This window comes from Zootoca vivipara, chromosome 10 (assembly GCF_965207765.1).
Source record: "Zootoca vivipara chromosome 10, rZooViv2.hap1.1, whole genome shotgun sequence".
Classification (NCBI taxonomy): Eukaryota; Metazoa; Chordata; class Lepidosauria; order Squamata; family Lacertidae; genus Zootoca; species Zootoca vivipara.
The window spans coordinates 19209975-19235185 of record NC_142593.1 but is presented as its reverse complement, the minus strand read 5'-3'; the positions used below and the strand labels follow the sequence as shown (position 1 = coordinate 19235185).

The following is a 25211-nucleotide window of genomic DNA, read 5'->3' as shown; positions in this document are numbered from 1 at the left end:
ACACTTCTATCCCTTCAGCACATTCCTTAAAAAGTGGCAGGTTGTTGTTCAGGAATAGCTGATCACAAATGGCAGAGGAATATTGTCTGCAGGGTATGTGATCTATGTTCCTACTGTAGCAGGTACCTTTCCACAAGTTTCCCAAAGCTGATCAAATTTCTGGTTTTTCACAAAAACAGCCTATTCAATCTGATTTGTAATGTAATCGTGGAGCTTGGATTGCATCTGATGCAGTCAAATGCTCTTTTTTCAAACACAGAACTGGAAGCATGTATTATAAGTAAGAAAAGATACCTATCCAGCTGATGCTCTTAAGCATTTGTCTGTATTTGAAAACAGCATTTTTCTAGGAGAGAAATAAGGCAGGAATATGTCATCACTCCCAAAAATTCAACACCACCTTTCCCCCATAGGAATACCAGATTTAGGACCTGCAGAAAGCAGGCTATGGCAGAAACATGGCTCTGACTTAACATTTTTACATGCTTATATAAAGAACTCTTTGTTACTTCACACAGTCCTTATCACTTTCAAACTGGCAAACAAAAAAGGTTTGGGAACAGAGAGCTTTTGGAGCTGATTTTCATGGCGTAATAAAAGTAAAACTAATCAGATGCAGAGCAAGAGAGGAAGGGGCTGTTGAGTCCCCTCCGCAGCAGAAATCCAACACATGGTCAGGCAGTGGGATTGCACTTCCAGACTCCATCTCCAACATTGTATGTTGCTTCACTAACCCAGCCCAAATGTTGGAGCTCTTGCACACCAGCAAGTTGCTGTATATTCACCTTTTGCATGATGGGGCCTTAACACAGCATCCGGAAACCATGAAAGGGTTTATTTAACAGACAGATGAGCAGCCATCAATTATGCTAAAATATGCTACAGGACAAAAATGGGGAAGTGTGCCCATATTCAGTTTTATTTAGGTTTTGGGGCAAGTTATGATACAAATCACTTTAAAAACTAAAAATTGATCCCATTGATCCCATTCAACATCATTAACTTTTAACAGATATTAACAAACATTTTCTCCTGGCCTGGACATATGTGTTGGTACAAGACATTATTGCTCCTATTTTATTCTTTTGTTTAAAAAAAGAATCAGATCTTACACATAAGATTTTAAGATGCACAAACAATTTTTTTAAGTTCCAACAGATCATTAAACCCAGGTTAAAATGAAGCTGCTAACAGTATACAGTACACAGTACAGATGACACCAAGAAGTTACATTACTAGTAAAAATTGCATACATTCAAACAGATAGGGCTGTTAAGAAAGTCAAGTCATACTTAAAAGCCCAAATGCTGTAGTTTGTGTACAGAGTCTCAAAAGTAAAAATGATGGGGAAAGACTCTGGTTTCATGGTAGGTTGTGAGAGTCATTTGAACTCTGCAGGAATACATGGCACTACTCCCTTTAGTGTTCAAGAGCAGAGGAATCGTGAATGATAACTACTTGACCAAATAGCTGTTCTACTGTTGTCCTACATAGAGATTATTCAGACACAGCTTGGCACTGGCATCAATCATACAATCCTTCTGCTCCAGTTCAAATAATAAACCATCCAGCCGGCCTTGTGCTTTTCAGTTGTTCTCTTGTGAAACTGATGTTGCCTAGAGAGAAGAGAGAGAATTTTGTTGTCTAGATTTTTCAGTTATTTCAAAGAAAGAAGTCTCTGAGGTACAAAATATAAAAACATGTGAGCGAATAGAGGGTAACTAAATTCTGCCATGGCTCCCACTTGATAGTTTTTTTGCTGTTTGGTTCTGTGCTCCAACACCAAGCCCTTTTCATATATGGGTGTGTTTGGAATTTACTTGTATTTCTTATGCCCAAAGACTTTTGGGGATGTTACTGAAGGTTGAAATCAGCACTATGGTGTAACAACCATTTGCAGCAAGCAGAGCATTGAAGGATCTCAGCAAAGCAGAGGAAAAGGACTAGAGGCTAAAACACTTGACAGATATAAAAGTCCTAATACAGGCCTCCAAGGAATAGTATAGGGGGTAGCCCATGAAGTGGCTGTTGTAAAAGACACTATAGGAAAGCCTTCATTAAAAGTTGTTTGAAAAATATCCACATGCTCTCATTTTATTCCACTACACGTTCATAAACATTACATGGAACAGCCCTTTCAAAACTGAAGATAAAACTACCTCATTTTTTAATACTCCCATAGGGCAAAGCCCTGCCCAATGAGAGCTACAGTGTCTGGGATAAGAATTGTAGCATAAACATTTAACAAAAGGCTACTTTTCTATGTTCAGAAAGCTTTTCGGATTGCTGTTTTTTCCCCTTGAAATTTTACTAGTTTTAAAAACATTGCTCTTCTGGCAGTCTGACATTGTGGGGAGAGCTGTAGCTGAACATTTAAAAGCTTAGTTTGCTGTGTATTTTTAATGGGAAATTGCAGAACATATTTAGCTATGTTTTAACTCTTAGGCAAATATACAAATGCTCCATCCTGGAGCTCCTAGCCCTGCAAGTATTTATTTGCAGTGGCATAATGAGACCTGACGGCATCTGGGGCGCGCATGCCGTCCCATAGGGGCGGGGCAGCAGCTAGGAAAGGGAATACAACAGCTCGGGCATGCTGCGAGTCCAGCCCCGCATTGCTTTTGAGAGCAGCATGCTGGGCTTGTGCGCCAGGTTGGGCTCCGGTGTTCAGCCCTCAAAGGTAAATGCTGCCCAGGGCGATTCACTCCCAGTGCACCCCCTAGCTATGCCACTGGTTTATTGATTCCCAAGTTGGCTTCTTTGCAGCATCCCCTTTCCTTCCAGAACAACATGGCAGTTCATGGCCCTCTGCTCTGGTCCCTGCTCCAACAGATTTGCAACTCATCAGAAATCCAATGAATTTATTATTTTTATGTTGTGAAACACCCTGTAATCTTTGAATGAAGGGCGGTATACAAATTTAATAAATAATAAAATAACGTATTGGGCCTCCATCAAGGGGTTCATTTATTAGCATGATGTGCATCAGCCAAGAGCTGCCTTCTTTCCATAGAAAGGTTGCAGTGATCAGCTAAATGGTACAGGCAAGGTGCAAATCCTTATACTTACATATGGGGTCCTTTCTCCAAACTGACTATAAAATGTCATTTTAACTTTTTGCTTGTGTCCAGTTCTTTGGTCAAAAGTGTAGCAAGCTTCAAAGGGTGGGCTGTACAAATGAAGACTAACAGCAGTTTCTGTATGGCTTGGGTTCTCCACACGGTGTAAGCCAATGCAGTCTAATGAAAGAAAACATAAGAGCACCGATTATGTACAAAACTTGGGTCAGATCATTTATCCAACAATTTTACCCTCAATGTTAGGATCTTTTAAAATAAAGTAAAATGCCTAGCTTCTATTAAAAATCTAGGTGAATTATGCATAGTTATAGTCTGATAAATGCCAGCAGGATGTCTCCATGAATGTTAGTGAGATCTCAAGTGCTGTGAATTTAATCATCTGCCACCAGTACGAATGCAATATTCTCTTTTAAAGATGTTATCAAAATTCTAGGGAAAATAAATGAAATAGAGAAGACCATTATTTTCCCAAGAACGTGGGAAAGATTCTATATTTTAAATCAAGTTTGGAAATTCTCAGGGCCCTGCCGAGCTTCTCTAACTAGCCATCAGGCTTCTCTAGGCTGTACTATACATTTGAGTTTTTTCACCAAGCTGAAATGTGTCCTCCAACTCTTGCTCATGGGGATAGAGGTAGAGAGATGTGTGTAACAATGCTGACTATTGCATCGTGCTGGAATGTAGCTCATTGTGCAATGGGTCACATCCATTGGTCTGCTCACTTTTGCCTCTAGTCCTGCCTCTCACTGGAATGCTTCTCCCAGAGTGTTGTGCAGAGGAGCAAAGGGCCCTCTCACTTAAAAGATTCCCCAAACTGTATTTTAAGCAGATAGTAAGGACATTAGCCCTATGATGAAGGAAATAATTCTTTTGGGGTGAAGCATTTATTCTTCCAGTAATTGGTTCTGCCTTTTCTAAGTATAATTAGCCATTTTAGTGCCTTATATAAAAATATCCAGTTATTTACCATTGTGATGTCATAAACAGGTCTTTCAAATATGGTACCATATTTTGATATCCAAAAAAATCCACAAAATTTGACAATCTTCAGGTGCTACCTTAGCATCAGTAAACATATTGTTGCTTCATAAAATCTGAACATATGAGCTGGCTTAATGCAAAGCTTATAGTTGAATTAATATTGTATAAAGGAAGCCAAATTGCCACCTACCCATCTTTGAGCTGTAAGTTGTGGACATCCATTTGTTGTAAAGTCTCATAAGCAACACACCCCCATACATGTGATTCCATCCCCCTTTTTGCTTGGCATACCTTTCTGTGTAGCAACTACAGTATTTTAGTTTGAAGATGTTCAGAAAGAAGAGACTAATGCCTTTCGGCATGTGTGCATACATCATTTGTTTTTGATTTCATTCCAAATCAAAGTGTTTAGACATGAAAACAACAGAGAGGAAAAAACATAGCTGAGATTTTAGTTCCTTATGAAAGGTGTGTGCGCCCAAGTATTGAACTGAAGTTGTTTCCCCAGGGAAATGCAGAGAGGACATTTTTCTCATCTGGCATACAAGAATAAACCACAACAGAAAATAACCAAGATCAACTAAGGCCAATGTGGCGTGTGCCATCTTGATATTATCTTGGCAAAGATGGCTTCTGTAATTAAGATGGAAGGATCAAATAATGTTCTGCCATTATTTATTATTATTAGTTACATTCATACTCCACATTTTTATTTTAAAAAGCCCAAGGCAGCTAACAGTTATGGAACCCCATTGCAACAATAACCAGTCCACTCAATGTAAGCTCAGACATTCTAATCCTCAAAGTCAAAATAATGAATCCCACCTGAAATCAAAGCATGGAGAATCTGGGTGGTAAGCATGATAAACTTGCAAGTTTCTGAACAGAACTGAGATACAATACTTTAAATACGTTTTTGGAAGTGCTGCATGCAACCATGGTACTTGTAGCAGCATTTAAAATCCATTCCATGGCATCTATTACAATGGGTCTCTTGTGTTTAAAAGGAGTAGCAGTCAAGGTCAGCAACACTATGCACAGGGATCTTATGCCTAATTTGTAAACTCTAAATTCTGCACATAGTAGTTCAGATCATAAGGAGGAAACAAGTAAGCTATCAGCAGAGGAAAGATTAGACTTATTCTATAACATGAAATGTCCCCATGTCTCCTATTCTTTTAACCAAGAAACAAACAAAAAAAAAACCCCTTACCTTCCATGACTTGAAACGTCTACCCAAGAAGTTATAAGGTTATTTGGGTATCTATATGAACCAAAACGAAAGGGCTTACCATTAATATAGGCACACTGGTTTTCCTTCAAAACTCTTTCGGATTTCTTCAGCAGCTCTCCAGTCCCCTTTTTGCCAGGCCACTCAAACAGCGTCTCTTTTAGATTTCCTTGAAGCATTTTCATAAAGCAGTGTGAATCTGTGTGATCATGGATACTGCTGTATATGTACACAAACACAAAAAATACCATTATGAAGTTAGCAGGGCTGATACCTTTTTTGTACTTTTACATATACAGTCAACTCTCAACTTGCATAAGGGTTGTGTTCTGCAGATGGCATGTAAAGTCAAAATTGCATATGATCAAAACAATCCTGGAACTGCCCCCATTCAAGCATCTTTTTCTGAAGACCGCAGGCTTCCCACGCAAAAAAGAGAGCTGTTAAGCTTTCTGACATGCATTTAATTTGTGCAGTGTCAGCTGGTTGGCCGCTAAGCACATAAAGCTGCAATCAAATAAGTTAAATGTGTGCAAGTTGCAAGTTGACTGTAGTATAAACATAATGTACTATAAAATGATTACGGCTGCAACCCTAACCCCATTTATTTGGGAGTAAGCTCCATTGAAGTCAGTAGGGCTTACTGTGTTGTACATCTAATACAAGAGAAATATTGTTATTGCTCACATCATTTTATAGTGTCTTGAAAGTGGGATGAACGTGAAAAAGTCAAAGTGAAAAAAGAGTCAGATTTAAAGAGAAATATTAGAATTTCTGCAAATATGAAAAGAAAGACTGCAGCTATAGAGGATTTTTAGGAAACACGGTGTGATGTCACTGGCAAAATTTGTTAATAATCTGTTCTTTGACAATGGCTGGGTATGTCTAGTCGATTAAACAATAGGACCATAACTCAAAGGCATTACCTGGGAAAGGACTTGGGCTGCAATGAAGGCGCTACTGGACCAGCATTTACACAGTGTGTACGAATGAGAAGTGAAGGGGAAATGGTGCCTCAGTCAAGAGGCACTAATTTGTAAGAATCGAGGGCAAGAGAGGTGAATGTTGCTGGCTAGTACTATTCTGGGACGTGGGTGGCACTGTGGTCTAAACCACAGAGCCTAGGGCTTGCCAATCAAAAGGTCGGCGATTCAAATCCCCATGACGGGGTGAGCTCCCGTTGCTCAGTCCCAGCTCCTGCCAACCTAGCAGTTTGAAAGCACGTCAAAGTGCAAGTAGATAAATAGGTACTGCTCTGGTGGGAAGATAAACAGCATTTCCCTGCGCTGCTCTGGTTCTCCAGAAACAGCTTAGTCATGCTGGCCACATGACCTGGAAGCTGTCTGCGGACAAACGCCGGCTCCCTCGGCCAGTAAAGTGAGATGAGCGCCGCAACCCCAGTCATTCGCGACTGGCCTTAATGGTCAGGGGTCCCTTTACCTTTACCATTACTATGCTACTTGTCAACAGCAACCACCACTAGAACTGGCAGTCTATATGTTGGTTGTGGGTAGCAAGAGTGTAGACACAGCCTGCCTGATACATAACCTTTTGCCTGGAAGCTCTCTTATAGTTGTCTATTGAATTTAATTCCATTTAAGATAAAAATCGATGCTAGATTTATGTTTGGCTTTCAGACCCAACCCTCTAACAAAAAGGCACCACTACCTCCAGAGATGAAAGTTCTCATTTCAGATCCACATACCGTGTTTCCCCTTTTTTAAGACACCGTCTTATAACTTTTTTTCCTTAAAAAAACACAGGGTGGCTTATTTTTGGTGGGGTGTCTTATGGTCTCCTCGGCTGGGCCAGGCCGCTGGCTCGGGGTGCTGCTGGGCACTACGCGCAGCGTTGCTGAGCTCTGTCCTACCTGACAAGGCTGTTGTATGTATTAGAACAATACAATGTATGCACAAAGATTTCAGAAGAAAGGGACGAGGGCTCTGCTGGGTGCTCTGAGCTGCTGAGTGCTCCGCGCGCTCCAGCAGCTGGTTCTGGGCAGCGGGACAGCAAGCCTCCTTGGCCAGGCAGAGGCAAGACCGCTGGCTCCGGCGCTCTGTCTGGCGCTGCCGGGTGCTCTGAGCTGCTGAGCGCTCTGCGCGCTCCAGCAGCTGGTTCCTGCCGGCCGGCCGGCCACTGCCTCCGGTGCTCCACCCGGTGCTGCTGAGCGCTCGGCGCTGCGGAGCGCTCCGCTCTGCAGCAGCCGTTCCGGGCGGCAGGGTGGGAGGTCTCCTCAGCTGGGCGGAGGCGGGGCCGCTGGCTTCGGCGCTCCGCCCGGTGCTGCTGGGCGCTCTGAGCGCTCGGCGCTGCGGAGCGCTCCGCTCTGCAGCAGCCGTTCCGGGCGGCAGGGTGGGAGGTCTCCTCAGCTGGGCGGAGGCGGGGCCGCTGGCTTCGGCGCTCCGCCCGGTGCTGCTGGGCGCTCTGAGCGCTCGGCGCTGCGGAGCGCTCCGCTCTACAGCAGCCGTTCCGGGCGGCAGGGCGGGAGGTCTCCTCAGCTGGGCGGAGGCGAGGCCGCTGGCTTCGGCGCTCCGCCCGGTGCTGCTGGGCGCTCTGAGCGCTCGGCGCTGCGGAGCGCTCCGCTCCGCAGCAGCCGGTTCCGGGCGGCAGTTCTCCTCAGCCGGGCGCTCCGCGCGCTCACCACTACAACAGCAGCCGCTTCCCAGGCCCCCCTGGCTGACTGGGTCCCGCTGGCTGGCTGGGGCGCTCGGCGGTCTCGCTTTTAAAATCCAAAATCTAGTCACTTACATAGGATCTCAGTCTAATTCAGCAACATCTTACTGCCAGTAGTGGCCATAAGGAGGGTGTTAGTTTTCATACACGGCATGGAAGTATGTCTTATTTTCGGGGTATGTCTTATCTTTCGCAAAAGCTTAAAAATGCTGCCATGGCTTACTTTATGACTACGTCTTAAAAAAGGGGAAACACGGTAATAATTTTCTTTTACATCATGAACTCGATTCAAAACAGTCACTCATATTTTCCATTGGAAAATATGTGGCAGTGTTCTTTCTCTGTTACTGGCTATATTCTAGAGTGGGGGGGGGGAACGCCACGTTGTCATTCCCCCATTCAGATTTGATTGACTCCTTGACTAACTGGTGCTGCTTCTGCAACAAAATAAAAACAAGCTGTGGTTTCTTATTTTTAAGCAGCTGCTTGTCTGTCTTGCCAACCACAATGCACTTGGCAGAAACTTGGAGTGCAATTCTGAAGAGAAACCAGAAGAGAAAAACCACAGGTAACCAACAGCCTAGTTTGGGCACAATGCTAGCTAAACAAACCTTGAACTGAAGCATTCCTCATTTGGTGTGGCCAATAGCAGAAGATTAGGAGCACTCACTTCCTGGTTTAAGCCAACCAATTTTGACTTACATCTAGCTTTTGAATCAGTTGAAACTGTGGTTTGTTGCATTAAACTAGAATAATAAACCAGGCTTGTTTGACCAGGCTTGTTTCATTATATCAATTTTAACTGGCCACAGTTTGCCCTTGTCAGATGCAATGATAAAATGAGGTTAGCCTGAAAATGCTTCTGTAGGTTCATTCCTGTAGTAGTAAACTGTGGCCTAACATTACATTCAAATTAAGTCATTAGCTTGCATTGTTGACAAAAGTAATGATCCTATGTCAGGTTTGCACAGTTTGTGACCTGCCACCAAGCTCAATATTTATTCAGCCTTTAGTACAGGGGTCAGTAACCTTTTTCAGCCGTGGGCTGGTCCACCGTCCCTCAGACCATGTGGTGGGCCGGACTATATTTTGAAGAAAAAAATGAACGAATTCCTATGCCCCACAAATAACCCAGAGATGCATTTTAAATAAAAGCACACATTCTACTCATATAAAAACTGGTGTTTTCCAGACCGTCCATGGGCCAGATTGAGAAGGCGATTGGGCCACATCCGGCCCATGGGCCTTAGGTTGCCTACCCCTGCTCTAGTAGGCTACCATACATGGGTAGGTTGTCTGTTTAGTCTGAATGGTCGCAAGTGGGACAGGGCGAGGCAGCCCTAGATAAATCTGCATAACAATGTGCCAGATGTGCTTTCGCTCTTCATTAGGGGAGGTTGAAACCTGACATAGATTATTCATTATTGGTTTTCACTTCAGTAATCTTTGTGCAGACTTGCACCAGATCAAGCCATAACAAGATTTATTAAGAGAACTAAGAACTTGTTTATGCTTGGTGGGATTCACCTAATGAGTCCCATCAGCACAAAAAGTTCTACTTGTGTAATGGGGTTCCCCCTTCTCCTCCGCCCATGTCCTCCCAAATTGGCTTAGGGTATGTATGTGTGTGCGTGTGCGCCAGGATCAAACCAAGCACAGGGATCACAGGTAATAATGTAAGGTTCAAAGGACCTAGGAGTTAAAGGCAGGTAACAGTATAAAGACACCCCACCCCTTGAAGGCTCATTGGACACTAGATTAAAAGTGAGCTAAAAACTATTTTAAAAAATAAATACGTGATAGTAATAAACTCATTCCCAGAATCCTTTCCTGAACTGCCTAGCATCCAAAAGTATATTCTCTGCCAGCTTAACTTTCTGGACAGCTCACTGTGGTACCAAAGGAGCCCTATAGTTCAGCTCTGTCTTCATACAATTACAGTTATGAACAATGAGAAAAACGCAAGCTCTATCCCCTCCCCAGGTATCTTTTACTGCCCCCAGCATTTTCTCTCTGATGAATCTAGGTAGCTAGAGGTTAACACGAATCTTGGAATCTGAGCTACTCTTTCTTTGCTATTTAGGGGTGTGGGTGTGGATACACCTACACATATTTTCAGAAGAAAGATAGCAGCCAGCAAAGTGTCACCCTTCCCCACCTACTGAATCCCCTTGGCAGCAGTTTTTTTCCTTCCTGATGCAACAAAAACACATCTGGGAATCCCAACTGGAAGAAAAAGCAGTGGGATGGGAGAAGGGTTAAGCAAACACCACCTGCAGCTTTCCTAGTGCAAATTACGTTTTTGTGAAAACAGAATCCCTCACTTCCACAATCCTCACAAGACAGCATTTTACCCAAATGGAAACAGGGCATTTCAGGATTCAGTGCAACAGTTGCAGAGACCATTGAACCCCAAAGTTTGGCATATTGGATAGCATGCAATTTTAGTCAGCATAGAGCCATTGAAATGAATGAACATGACAACCTTTGGTCCATTAATTTTGATGGGTCTACTCTGAATAAAACTTAATTGAATGCCACCCATTGTGTTCTGGGAATTGTCAAGGGTACATTGACCAGATATTACTGATTTACAAAATTAGAGTTCTGAGGGGAACTCTCTCATTTCACAAACCCTGCTTTAGACTAGAGGCAGAGACAGCACAATGTGCCTTTAGTAAAACACTGGGGGTAACATACATAGAACAATGAAAAATCTACTACCATTGTAAGAAAGCACAAAGAAGGAATTCACCAAATGGTTCAACAGTTTGCTATGACAAAGAAGCATCACATTCCTCATGCTTAAGAGATGTCTGATAATTGTCTGTTTTGCAGAGGCAAGAGAAAAGGGGCATATATTATATATCTAGTACATAGAGAGAAATGGTTCTCAGAACAATAACATATGGCTTTTTTTTAAGGGACTCTGGGAAATCTGGTACCTCTGGCTTGCAGATGAGGCTGGATCTGCACAGTGTTGATTGGCCAGCCCTTGTGTCAATCACATATTCACCTGCCCCACTCTTCCCTGAGCAGAATCACACACAGAACTTGGGTTACTCACAAAGCCATATTCACCTTTTCACAGGGTCTTTCACAGTGTTTTTAAAAAGTGTAAGGAACCCAGAGATGAAGCCCTGATTAACTGAAACAATCAAATACGCAAAAATGGACCTTTAAGAGCTGGTGTACTGCTTTGGTTTTGTTTTAAATAGTTGGATTTAAAAAAAAATCATGCAGGGAACCACCCAAAGCTTTTGGAAAGGTTAGAGCGGGGGTCGGCAACCTAAGGTCCATGGGCCACAAGCGGCCCATGGGGGTTGTTTAACCGGCCCATGAGCTGCCCGAACTGAGCTGCCCCCTCGGCAAGTCCCCATGCGCTGCGCTAAACTGGCGCAGCTCGGCGCAGGGACTCACTTCTGCGGCACAGACACCGGAAATTGCGCACGCTCACATGCGTGTGTGATCCGGCCCACGGAGGGATCTCCACTTGAGTGAACCGGCCCAGGCAAGGTAAAGAGGTAAACCTTGCCGACCCCTGGGTTACAGTTAATGGAGTTTTATAATATACCATCTATATAAGGCTACAGTACCTTTTTTGCGGCACAGATGCAATGTATTGTATTATTATTATTATTATTATTATTATTATTATTATTATTATTATTATTATTACCATGCCCATCAGGCTGGGTTTTCCACTCTGGGCGGATCCCAACAGAATATTAAAAACACAAAACATGAAACATTAAAAACTTCCCTAAACAGGCCTGCCTTCAGATGTCTTGTAAAAGTCAGATACCCGTAGTTGTTTATTTCCTTGACATTTGATGGGAGGGCGTTCCATAGGACGGGCGCCACTACCGAGAAGGCCCTCTGCCTGTACAGCTTTATATTATGGGAAAATATATATATATAGCCACAAACCTGCCATGGCCTTCACCCCAGCATAAGATCATCAAATTGAACTTTCCATTTCCTTTATCCACAAGATTTCTTGTGTACCTGAAAGAATAAGATGCAGGTTTTATTTTAAGAGCCATCACTGAGAAGCAGAAACAGATGTTCAGAGCACATCTCCCTTGAACAGTATATGCAAATTAAAAAAATTAATGGTTGCTATTTTCCAGCCTGCTCCCCTACGCCATCCATCTAGTAATATTTTGTGATTGAGCTGTATGACAGTTCTACTCACTGCATTGTTTTGAACAATTAGTACCTACTGCATACAAATTATCTTGATAATACTCTACTATCTTACTGGGTAGTTCTAAGGTTCATTGAGATAATATATCTGATAATATAGGTGAAGTGCTTGTATTACTCCCAAGTTTTATCTTTTAAGGGGGGGGGGGAACCACACTTGCACATAAACATACTCTTGCACTTGTCCATATATTCAGACCTATTTTCTTTCAGTCAGTGGCATCCTAAAACTGCAATATTTATACCTTTATCATATAAGGGTCATAAAAATATATCACGGCGGTTTACAATGCTGAGTGAGTTTTATCCTTTCCAGGATCTCTCTCAGAAAATGGAGAGTGAACAGAATCAAATGAAAAGTCAACAAGAATTAACTTTTATGTAAAATACAAATTATTAAAAACTAGGTTGTAAGTCTTAAGTAACAAATTTCAGGAATTGAATTCCAGTGATTACAGACTTGGTACTTTATATATCTATGTTAGCTGATGGCATCTGTCTGTCTCAACAAACCATTTAAGTTAGTAGTATATTATATATACACATACAAGTTGAACCATTGGTCCTTTCCTAGGTCAGTACTATCTATAGTGGCTGGCAGTTGCTTTCCAGTGTTTAAGGCAAGAGTCCTTCCCAGCCCTGTGTGGAGATGTCAAGATTGGAACCCAGAATCTTGCATACGCAATGCATGTGCTTGGCTTCCACTACTGAGCTACAGCCCCCTACTCTCTTTGTTGACTGGACAAGGAACCACACAATTTTTGCATGTACCTAAGGGAATCTGGACATGTCTTTCTCAAGGAGCAGATCCTCATTCCCTTACTTTTAAGATTCCAAAGGTTTGTGACATGGCATAGTGGTCCACCATTCAAAGGAAATGAATAAAGAAACCCCACTGGCCTTAAGGGATAGCTAAAGTAGCTCTGAATCCCAGCCATCATGGAAACACAGAATTCAATCAGGCCCACAGTTGTGTGATCAGTGGGTCTTGGAAATCGGTCAGACTGAATAGACAAAACTTTTGATTGTGGTGTAAACCCCATTAACTGCAGATCTTGTTGAAGCCCAAATATTTAGGAATATTTATCCTATTGCTATAGTTCAAGAATGCTGAAAAAGATTAGATAAATATAAATTAGGATGTAGAGTGATGGTTACATTTGGTCAACAGCAGCACAACCTATAAATAGAAAAGCACAACATAACCCAAATACTTCTTGGGTGAGGTAATTTCTGCAATGAGATTGTAACTACAGAAGCTTTGTAACAACAAGGAAGTTACTGAATTTGTTGTCAAATGGTCCCAACCATTTAAGCTACTTTTCTGCAGAAGATATATATGCATGCAAATCCAAAGTGTGTGGGGTGTGTGAGCGACTCTCCTCCTGATAAAAAGCCAACTTTACAGGGAATTCTGCCAAGCAAGATAAGAACAAACTAGTTTCACAATGCCAACAGCAAGTGTTGCACAATAATCGAAGATTAGAAATGGTATGAAAAAGACTAAGGAATACAGCAAAGGGCATAGCTGCCAAGTTATCCCTTTTTTTAAGGGATTTTCCCTTATGCTGAATAGGCTTCCTCGCGAGAAAAGGGAAAACTTGGCAGCTATGAAAGGGGGACAGGGGGCACGCGGCAGACTGAGCAATAGCACCTGATTTATAATTAAATCAAAGCCTGACTTTTAATACGGTGCAGTAGACACACCCTGTTTTCGTTTTTAAAGGTCAGGTGTGCGCGGGCAAGCTTGAATCGGTACACAATCCAGTGGAGGCAAGTTTGCAGACGAGGGTTCCAAGGGGACCTTTCCAACAGTGGAACGCCAGAAGGCTGGGAAGCCAGAAAGCCCCTGATTTGCTGCCGGTGCCTTGTCCCAAAAAATATCTGTTAGAGAACGCAATAACCTGGCACAGATCAGGGAAAAGAAAACACTTGGCTTGATGTCAGCCATTCGTTTCCCTCCTTGTTAACATTTCGAAAGCAGCTTACAGTATTTGCAAAACGACCAGGAAGGCACATCCGATCAATTCGCGCAGTAATAGCCTGCTCCTTAAATTATTTGCGGGGCACAGCCCTATGAACTAGACATTGTCCTCCAGGACTGCCAACGCCCCTCCATCGAGTCTTATAGAAGTACAAAAAACAACAACAAAAAATCTCCACAAGTTCCAACCTCCCCGGGAGGCTCGGGCTGCTATTTACCTCGAGCCAGCTCTCATTGGCGCAACCCTTCAGGGGTGTTGCTCAAAAGCGGCTCTGATTGGCCATCGGGTCCCCGCCCTCCCTCTGCCTCTAAACCTTCAGTGCGTGGCACTTGGGAGAAGCCGGGAGAAAGCAGTCAAAAGGAGGGGGCGGGGCGGGGCAGGGAACGCGCAAGGAAAGGGGGCGGGGCTGCGGGCTCCGTGGATGCGCTGCTCTCGCACCCCAATGGGGTCACCCAGCAGCCCCCAAAGAGAACCCCAGCCTGCACTGATGGTGGAACATACTGTTTCCACACGCCATGGGAAGGGGCCTTCAAACAAGGCTTCCCGGGGTTTCAGGCAGGGGACCCTCGCAGATCTGGGCTATGGCAGTCTGGTTGTGGGGTATTTCCCCTGCGGTGAGTAATTCTCATGTCTTCAGGGCTTTAGATCACAGAATCAGAGTTGGAAGGGACCCCAAGGGTCCTCTAGTCCAACCCTCTGCAATGCAGGAATCCTGCCCACAGCCATTCCTGGGTGGGCTCCAAACGCCAACCATCTGGTTGACAGACAGACAGCCACACACACACACACACGCTTACCGGTAGCTGAAATTCATCTGCTTTGTTTAATATTCATTGTGGATTGTTTTTACTTTTTTATTGTTAGCCACTTTGCTAATATTCAGCCTTCAGGGCAGGTGTAAAGCACAATAGGCAAGTATGCCAGACTGCTACAGACCATCCAGTATGTTTTGCAGCACTTAATGGATTGAACTTAAGTCTCCCCCTAACCCCCTTCCCAAATAAGATACTCTGAACTAAAAGTCAGCAGAAGTGGAATCTGCATCTTAGAGCCCCTGCCATCCTCTTGATTTGATTATCAGCCTCCCTAAGGAATTGGCTATTTGTGTGCATTTTCTGTTGCTGCTGCTTACTCCCCCCCTCCAAAGAAACACTGAAGATGACTTCTTGTCACCTACATAAGTTAATCATTTGGGAAAGTGTGCCAAAGAACAGGAACCAGAAGGAGGCTTGATATGGGATTAAGAAATACCTGTTTTAACTTCTGCTAAAAATGCATTTGCAGAGAAACTGGCATTTAAGCTAATTATAAATGTATTATCAACACACACACACACACACACACACACACACACACTTATCTGTAGGGAGAGTATCAGAATAGGACCCCAGTCCCATCCAGTGGATCATTGTATGGTTTATGGTCTCTTCAGTGAGGCAGGTCATAGGATAAGGTTCAGTTTGTGCCGCACACACTATACAACACACAACACACATGGTAATCTGGGTGAACCGAAGAACCCACTTTTATCTTTCTACTAATCACTATGAATAGCTCCATAAAAAGGATGGTTTAGTTTCAGCATTAAGGGTTAATCAACAGTCATGCTAATTTATTCAAACAAACTGTTATGCATGCAGCCATTTGAGTGAAGCAAGTTTTGAAGTTGCTTTGGTGATTTTCACCACAACATTACAGACTGAGGGAACCTGAACACCATGAAGTGACCATATACATGTATAAATTTGCAGGAGTACCTAAACTCAAGATAGTTAAGGGATAAACAATGAAATTATGATTATAGGGGCACATCTGATGTGCATGTAACGTCTTGGGAAAGTTTTAGACTCGAGGAAAATAGTGATTGATCATAACTGGATTTCTGGTCAGGTATAGCTAAGCTTCTGCAGTAAAATTATGTATTCACTATAGTAGCAGCAGCATGCATCATCATTAATGAAAACAACCACCAACTGATGATGCATGCTGCTTCTGCTTATATTATGTATAATTATGTATTAATAATAGATGTGGGTTGTTTTAAAAACTCTTTAAAGTGCCATATAAATGATATATCCTATTGTTCATTGCCACTTGACAGGAAGTAACAGACAACTAAGCTACCAAGTGGTTGGAGGCACTTTTGGTCATCCAAATTCATCTTCCATCACACTCAAATTAGTATGGTCAAATTGTGGGTCAGTGGCCAGTAATTAAAAAAATATGTATAACCTGTATTTCTTTCTTCAATGTGAAAAACTCCAGAAAAAAACCCTGCTTAAAGGTGAAGATTCACTTTTGACAGTGAACCAATGCGGCCCTTGGACTGCAAAAAAGGCTAGCTGCCTTAATCCATGCTCTTGATTAAGGCCAAAATGTAATGTTTGAACAGTTGTACTGGTGCTGATGGAGAGGGAATTACTGCATGACTAGGAGTTCACACTGCAATAATTTTTGGTCACTCTGACACATTGACAGTTCACAGAGAGGGGCTTGCTGGTGCAGATACATTTGCTCATGCAGTCCATATGGAAAGGAAATGTAGATGTGAATCACCAACTATTTAACAGCAACCAATGGCTGAACTTAGCCTTGTTCAATGGTACAGATTATGAAACAGGCCCCTGAGAAAAATGATTAGTGATGATTATCCAGTAATTAAAGGAGGCACAGGACTTTTGTGACACAAGATTTGGAACAGTATTCAGTAGACATCTCATTAGTGCCTTCACCCCACCCCCACTCCTGGCACATGTTTTAGGCCAGGAGTAGGCAATATGATGCCCTTGAGAAGTTGTTGGGACTACAGCTCCATCAGCATGTGCAATGGTCAGTAATAATGGACGTTGTGGTCTACCACCACATGGAGGGCACATTAACTCTACCTTTATTAGGCTGCTTCCAGATTTCCACCACCAGGCATATTGCTTTGTTCTGGAGTGCCATTTCAAATGGACTGGAATGCCCGAGAAAGAAGAAGAAAACAACTTTGGAAAAGCCCTAATGTTGCAAGATAAACCAGTCAAAGTTTAACATTTAACAGGCTAGTCATACAAAGAAACAAACAAACAAAAACCCAACACACAAGCTACAAAATGAAGGCCAAACTAGGAAGAAAGGCTGTGACCCAAAAGCCTGGTGTTAATCCTGCCACCTTGACCCACTCCTGGGGTGCTTTGAACTAGACTTTTGGACATCACTGTACTTGCAGTTGAAGGGATGGGCTGCCAGTTAGTCCGCCTGCGAGGCCTGCCAAAAAAAATTCTGTAGGCATTCTCATTCCAGCTGTTTCTAAGAGCCACGACTCATCTTTAAAGTGCCAACCACCTCCAAGCTGCGCAGCATCCCACTTCTCAAAAAAGGAGATTTGAGCTACTCAAACCGCTGGCCTGAATGCAAGCTGCTAAAAAAGGAGCCACTATCTGCACAACACATATGTTAGCTATTAGCAGCAAATTACATATGTAGCAAATGTTCCATAAAAGATACACGGAAAGGAATCTGAGCAAGATACTTGAATTCGCAACACCTACGAACATCAAACGTGCAAACAAAGTACAAGAAAAGTGCGCCTGGAGAATAGATTGCTATTTAAATTCTAAAAGATCCGCACTAATTTTGTACCAAAATTAATGAAATGCTCCAAGAAAATCACGTCAGTTTGGCATTTTAAGCAAAGCGACTCTCATTTTAGAAGCACGTATTGACCGCTTTTCGTTCCCAGGAGAATAGGAATAAACCAGCCAGCTTGTCACCCGTTTGCTTGTTCAGGCGAACTAATCTCCTCAATTCCCACCGAGTTTACCTGAACTGGTCAAACTGAGCAAATTTGAGCCACTCCTCCGGGTTGCTCTCGTAAGATTCCATTAAGGTTTGCACTTCTGCCACATTGACTTTGTCGCCGGAAAACAACCGATGCAGGATCTGGATCAGCTCGTCCAGCGTCTGCGCTTTCCACAATTCCGTCTGCCCGGGATGATCCATGATGCGCTTTTGCAGAGCCTGCTTCGAGTTGCACAATGAAAGCGCCGCGTCGCTTCGCAGCCGGTGCCTTGGCTTGCCGCTATTTATCTCCTGGAGTTCGATGGGAACGTACCAAGTGCTCAAGGACAGGGAGCGCGCAAGGGAGGCACCGCGAAACTGCTTCGGCTAGCTCTAGGCTTTTAGAACACGCTGAAAAAGGGCCACCCCCACCGTCACCGTAACCTATCACAGGCTGGTTTTTCAAAAGCCCTCGTCGCCGTTGCAAGATGGGGCGACTGGGCTCCCCCCACTTTCGGGTTGTTTGCCCGCCTCGCTTCTTAAGGGGCCCCGACTGGCGCGCCGCCGTAGCCTTACAGCACAAAGGCGCTGTTCTTCGTACTTAAAAGGGAGAAGGAATATACAACTGATGAAGCCAAGAGTGATTCCCCCCCAGGCAACGTTGGCATATTCTAATCTAATCTTTTAACTCAGCAACAAAATTGCTGAAGGCACTCTTTTATATTACAGTAGTCTCCGCTTTTCATGGCGCAATAACCAACCAGGTGTGTTTTGCGGAACCAGGCTATGTTTATAAATTGAAACACATAGGCACTCACAGTTACATATTACCAATTAAGTTAGCTACCTCTGCAACAACCTGTGTCTTGTATGAAAATTCAGAATGGTAAAAGGTGGCTTCTCACCCAAGGACAGCAGGTTTAGGATCAAAGTACTGTAGTTCATTCCCATGAGTGAATATTGGTTTTTTTATTTGAGTTTGACCAAACTGCGGGAGGCAGTGCAAGACAGGAGTGCCTGGCATGCTATGGTCCGTGGGGTCACGAAGAGTCGGACACGACTAAACGACTAAACAACAACCTCTGCAACAACCTGTGTCTTGTATGAAAATTCAGAATGGTAAAAGGTGGCTTCTCACCCAAGGACAGCAGGTTTAGGATCAAAGTACTGTAGTTCATTCCCATGAGTGAATATAGAAGAGAAGTTTTCAATTTTTAGCAAGGTATATAAGGGGCTTGATTAAGCAGGCAGGTGACTTAAGAGAAAGCAATCTACAGTGACATTTAAATCCAAAAGCTTTAGAAAGAACACTGCAGATTTTTTGCCTGTTTCATAGGACAGAAAGGCTACTTTTATTTCTCTATCATTTTTCATTATTAGATTATTCAAAATTTATTATAAGGGCCTATTAAAGTAGATCTCCCAAAGTAGAAAGCAAGCTGTAAGGTCTATCAGAACTTTTCCTCTGGCTAGGTATTAAGGGTGGGGCAGGGGAAGGAGAGGAGCTTGCCCAGTGTTAAATAGTTGCACTTTAATAACAATGTGCTTTAAATTTTCTAGGATTGATTATAAGTCCCAAATACTCCACTTATATTTTGTAATGCATTTTTAAAGTATTGCTAGCATTTTACTTTGTCTAATAACAATGGAAACTCAATGAAAGCTTATCAGTCGCTTTTGATCACTTGCTTAAACCATTTCAATTTCCTTTAATGGCACTATCATATAGATCAAATATTTAACTGTGGCATACTGTGTTCTTGGCTGTATAGCTTGATCTGTGCAGATGTGTAGATTGTCCTACCTTGTCACACACAACTGACAATGACATTTTGCTTTGTCACAGCCATTCATAGTGGTGTTTCTATATTTTATTCATACAGCCCATTACATTGGGCTATAAAGCAGTCTTCACATACTGTACTGAGTTTAGTCAACTGCAGCATGATCAGTGCTGCATTTGTGTTTTTGGAAATTAACATTGTAAATGTTAATCCAACAATACCAACAATAGCACCAGGAAGAAATAATGCAGGCCAAACTTGGAAAGCTTATCTACAGTATTGTGATATAGTGGTACCTCAGGTTACAAACACTTCAGGTTACAAACTCTGCTAACCCAGAAATAGTACCTCAGGTTAAGAACTTTGCTTCAGGATGAGAACAGAAATTGTGCTCTGTCGGCACGGCGGCAGCAGGAGGCCCCATTAGCTAAAGTGGTGCTTCAGGTTAAGAACAGTTTCAGGTTAGGAACGGACCTCCGGAACGAATTAAGTTCTTAACCAGAGATACCACTGTATTCACATTTAATAGGTTTTGGATAATGGAGAAATGGTATGTCACTATTGGTACTGCCTATTTCCAGTTTATTTTATTTCCTGAAGCTAAGATAAGAAAAGCTAATGTGTGATCTCTACTTTCCTACAAGGTCGCTTTGGGTGTTTAAAGTTATTCATTCACCTACAGGGTCTAGTAGGTTTAACTTGAAGCAACCTGTTGTAAGAAATACAAGATGAAAGTCTACAATGAATATAAATGTCAAAGGGGCTCTACAAACAAGCAATAACAATAAATTCATGATTTGTTAAATGATAACCTTTATTCTCAAAGCTGCCCAATATTCCTGCATTTATATTTCTGCATTTCATTGTATATACTTGGTTGTGTAGTGAATAAGGGGAAGGAAGGAGATTAGTTGGGAGGGCTGCTGCTTGAGAAACACCATCCTAAAGTCTCTTTGGGACTACAGATTCCAAAGTTAAATCCCAGCAACTGTGTTTAAAACAAATAGTCATAAGAAAATGTAACTATTTTATGCATATACAGATACTTCAGCTGCCCATCTACAATAAATATCCTAAAAGGGAGACTGTAAACTTCCATGCAGCCTGATGAAATAATGATCTATGTACTCTCCAAGTCAGGAGATAGTATCCTTTCAAAACAAGACTCAAGTCCTGGAGCAAGGACAGGCAGCTCAGCTGTACAGATGGCACACAAACAATTATTTGCACAAAGCAAGTGATCAAATGAAGAAAATGGAAGCCGGGAGGCTACGTAGTTCTTGTATTTATCTCCTATACTGACAAGTAGAGAAAATAGGGAGAATAAAGTGAACTCCATGGGTAACAATGCAGACATTTCTTCAGTTTGTCCCTGGGGAATGTTTCTGCAGATCTTTATAGCCCATTCATTTTCTAAGAATCCCAAGCACTTGTAGCTCCTAATTCATCCCCAGGCCTGAGATTTACAATAATGCAGTACAAGCTTGCCATCACTTCCAAAACACTGCAATAGAACAAGAAACAGAGGAGTCAAACAAATTTAATATTTAATTAAAACGATAAACTGTTGGGTTGCTATTATACAGCCCAATACATAGTGTCAACATTCTATTGAAGGTTTCTTATAAAATGCTGCCACCTGTTGACAACATACTTTGAAAGTTACATGCTGCATTTGCTCCAGCAGACATGGAGTGAAATTGTAATCAAACTGAAACCTTTTACAGAGCAATCCAGACACCAGAGCAGGCAGTGAGACTCACTGAACCACTGATGCATTTGGAAGGGCAGGTAAAAGCTTGCTCTGGGCTATGCCAGCCTGAAGCTGGTAAAGCATTCCACCCTTCATTGGGCCCAAACCACCAAGTCATGGCAGTAGAGCTGGCTAATGGATTCCAGGCTGGCTCAGCCACATTCCCTCCCTCTCTGGAATACCCTTTTGTAGACTGACAATGGGAGGACTGACCTTTAGTGGGTGGAACAGAGAGCTCTGTGCTGGTGAAGTTGTTCTGGGAAGGGCAACCTTTGCCTCATCCAAAAAATTGAATGGTGCCCTTAGTTCAGGCATAGGCAAACTCGGCCCTCCAGATGTTTTGAGACATCATTCCTGACCACTGGGTCCTGTTAGCTAGGGATGATAGGCGTTGTAGTCCCAAAACATCTGGAGGGCCGAGTTTGCCTATGCCTGCCTTAGTTTCTAATGTAAAGAAGAGAAAAGGAAATACTTAGAAGCTGAGAATTACCTCATATAGTGTTCCAACTTCCTGGTCTGGTGAAGGAGCAAAAGACTGATTCACATAAATAAACTGTATGAGAAAGAGATACTTGGTAAGTTTTAGAGGAAGTTGCTCTGTTTAAACTGAAAACTTTTATCAGACAATATTATCTCCTGTGTTACCAGAATCCTGTCACTGCAATTACAGGGCTAAGAGAAGAACAGTCTACAGTCAGCCATAAGCTCAAGGTTCAACAAGGGCGAAGGAAGCCAGCCTACTCATATTTACTGGCCTGAGGACTTAAGAGTTGACATGAGTTTGCTCCTCCTTCAGCCCACCTCCAGCTCATAGTTACTTGAAGTCCTTTGGTAACAGGAGTGAAAGAAAAGACAAATTGCCATCAGGATAACGGCTTGGCCACAACCGAAGTTCCTTTATGGATAGTTGCCAAGTGGCTATTTGTGAAAGCTTTGCAGGAAAGCTAGATTGGATAAGAGTCCAACTATTTTGGGGGTTCATGGCTCTTGATCAAACATTGTGAGTAGAACAATGAGCTAGCTCAGGGGTTCCCAACAAAATTTTCTCGAGGACCCCTCATCGAGCCGCTATTGTGACAAGGACCCCCATTAATTCCTAATCCTAAAATTAAAAAGTGAGAGTCTTTTTATATGTTATATTTATACGTTTTTTACAGTTACAACGGAGTACTCCATCAGTATACAGTTAGTTTTAATTTTCAATTCTTAATGAGATGAGTTAAATCTGTCCTTTGAGTCCATTATTTCCGAAATATTAGGTTCCAAACTTGAAACTTTCACTCTGAAATCCGACCGCATGTCGAGCCGATTCCTATATTTGTTTTTCATGAAACACATGGAAGAAAAATGCTTGCTCACACCGATATGTGGTTGCAAATGGAAGGATCTTTTTCATTGCCTTATCTCCAAGTTTCTTGTTTACAAACACTACTGTTTTGCGAAGAGGCAGCGCGCGCCAGGGAGGAGGGAGGGGAATGGAGAAGACAGGGTACCTGCGCAGTAGCGCACAAATGAAGCCGACGCGCGCAAAGCATCTTGGGAAGGTGAGCGTTAGTAGAATGTGCGCGCTGCCTCTTTGCAAAACAGTAGTGTTGGTAAAGCGCCACCTAACGGCATACAGCAGAACTACTGCCTCTATCTAATTCTAGTTTTGCGCTAGACTCTGCTCATGCAGGAAGCGGCCAAAACAAAAAAAACCTGTTATCATACGAAATATATTTAATATATTTTTTATTCTAATAGCATCTTGCGGACCCCTCTGGCATAGCTCGCGGACCCCTGGGGGTCCCCGGACCACCTGTTGGGAACCACTGAGCTAGCTGATTCAATATTAAAATATTCAGTTTCAACACAACAATCATTTCAGAACTGGGTTAGCATTTGTGAACTAAAACCACTGCCAGTATATAACGTGGCTACTTTTGCACCCATACAACCATTTCACCTAACATCTATTTTTTCACAGTTCAAGTTTAATAGCTTCTATATTTCTCTGTCTTTTGTCATTTTTGACAACAGCATAAATGTATAGCTGGAACCTCAATCATTCACTTGAAGATGCTCACATTACATTTAGTTTCAAGTTACATCCACTCAGGATCTCAGCTCAGCCTAGATTTAATGAAACCGATAGAGGGAATTCAAAATACAGTGGTACCTCGGGTTAAGAACTCGATTCGTTCTGGAGGTCTGGTCTTAACCTGAAACTGTTCTTAACCTGATGTACCACTTTAGCTAATGGGGCCTTCCGCTGCTGCCGCCACGCGGGTTCTTAACCCGAGGTACTATTTCTGGGTTAACGGAGTCTGTAACCTGAAGCGTCTGTAAACCCAAGGTACCACTGTATCTAAAGCCATTATTCTACTACTATGAGAATTAACCTTGGAAAACCTTACCCATATACATAGTAGTAAACTTTCAAATAGATTTGGGGACTCAGAACTCATCAAGTATATATTTTGGAGATAGGTGGGGACAAACTAGAGGGAACATTTGGTGCCTTCATGCCCTGCTTGTGAGCTTCCCAGCAGCATCCCACTGATTCAGCTCTTACTGATAGCTCTCATATTCCTAAATAGGGAAGGAGGACATCACATACCAGCTGTTCTGAGGCCACTAGTTTGAGAAACTTTTTGATGAAGTCAATAAGTGCTTGGATTGTGCGCGTTCTCTCTACTGTCCATTTCTTGGTTTTCATTATAGGGGTATCCCCAACAGCCTTGAGCAAAACATCAACTAGAAAGCAGAGAAAATTGCAAATGAGAACAAATGGAAACACAGCAGAACATGTCACTGAAGTATACTGAAAGATAATCAATAAAATGTAGGAAACAAATAAGGAGAAATGCAACAGAATAATTTGCAAAAATCATGTAATTGTAGAATTTATATACCTAAAATACTGCTGCTGAGCCCTTGAGGTACAGCAGGATATACATACATGGGTATAGCTTGGGGGGGGGAAAGCTGTGTCCCCAAATCAAGTAAATAAATAAAAATACTTAACTAAAAGTAGAAATTGTCGATGTTGAGATTTTTCTGAACATTTGGGGTCAAAAGAAAGTAATTTAAAACAACTATTGTTGAGACCTTTTGGTCCGAATCTGCTAGACAGAGACAGAGGGTGTCCTGCCCACACCTAACATAAATAATAAACATAATAATTTATTATTTATACCACGCCCATCTGGCTGGGTTTCCCCAGCCACTCTGGTTGGCTTCCAATCATACAATAATATTTATTAATACAAGTGTCATTTATTGGTGGGGAACCAGAAGAAATCATTTGATTCATGGAGGCCTGGGGCGCCGAGCAAGATCAACGGAAGCACAACTGGCAGGTAAGAGGGACAATAGATCGGGACCTTTTAGATTAAACTTGACAGCGCAGCGTTAGCCCTCAGCCGTTCAGGGAGGCCTGCGATACCTGCCTAGGGCGACCCTCCCTCCCTCCAGCCTCTCCCTTTCGCCGGGGCGTCGGCCCTTTCGCGACCCGCCCGTTTACTTTTCTTCCTGGTGTCTCCCGCAGGTTCCTCGGTCACCGGGGAAACGGCCGAAGCGGGAGCCGACTCGAGCACCCCCAACGTAGGCCCCGCCCCGCCCTCCGGGGCATCGTCGCCACCTTCACCCCGGCCGCCCTCCTGAGGCGGAAAAGGAGTAGCGGCAGCAGCGGCAGCAACACCACAGGGCTGCTCCTGCTCCCCGCCGAGCTCCGACATAGTAACGAAACAGCGGAAGCAGCATCCCCAGCGGCGC

At 42.9% G+C, this 25211-nt stretch overlaps 2 protein-coding genes across 2 annotated transcripts; both read right to left on the bottom strand.

The window, feature by feature from the left end:
- Window positions 1-897: 897 nt before the first annotated feature.
- CDO1 (cysteine dioxygenase type 1) lies at window positions 898-18198 on the bottom strand. The gene is made up of 5 exons (XM_035099994.3): window positions 17962-18198; window positions 11893-11970; window positions 5354-5511; window positions 3070-3239; window positions 898-1616 (listed from the first exon to the last, which is right to left on the bottom strand). Exons 1-5 carry the CDS (start codon window positions 18138-18140, stop codon window positions 1587-1589), a joined length of 615 nt encoding a protein of 204 aa, XP_034955885.1. The 5' UTR covers window positions 18141-18198; the 3' UTR covers window positions 898-1586.
- Window positions 18199-20498: 2300 nt separating this feature from the next.
- ATG12 (autophagy related 12) lies at window positions 20499-25179 on the bottom strand. Its single transcript, XM_035099759.3, has 4 exons — window positions 24961-25179; window positions 24055-24191; window positions 21946-22008; window positions 20499-21206 (listed from the first exon to the last, which is right to left on the bottom strand). The coding sequence occupies exons 1-4, from the start codon at window positions 25172-25174 to the stop codon at window positions 21147-21149; spliced, it is 474 nt and encodes a 157-aa protein (XP_034955650.1). The 5' UTR covers window positions 25175-25179; the 3' UTR covers window positions 20499-21146.
- Window positions 25180-25211: the final 32 nt, after the last annotated feature.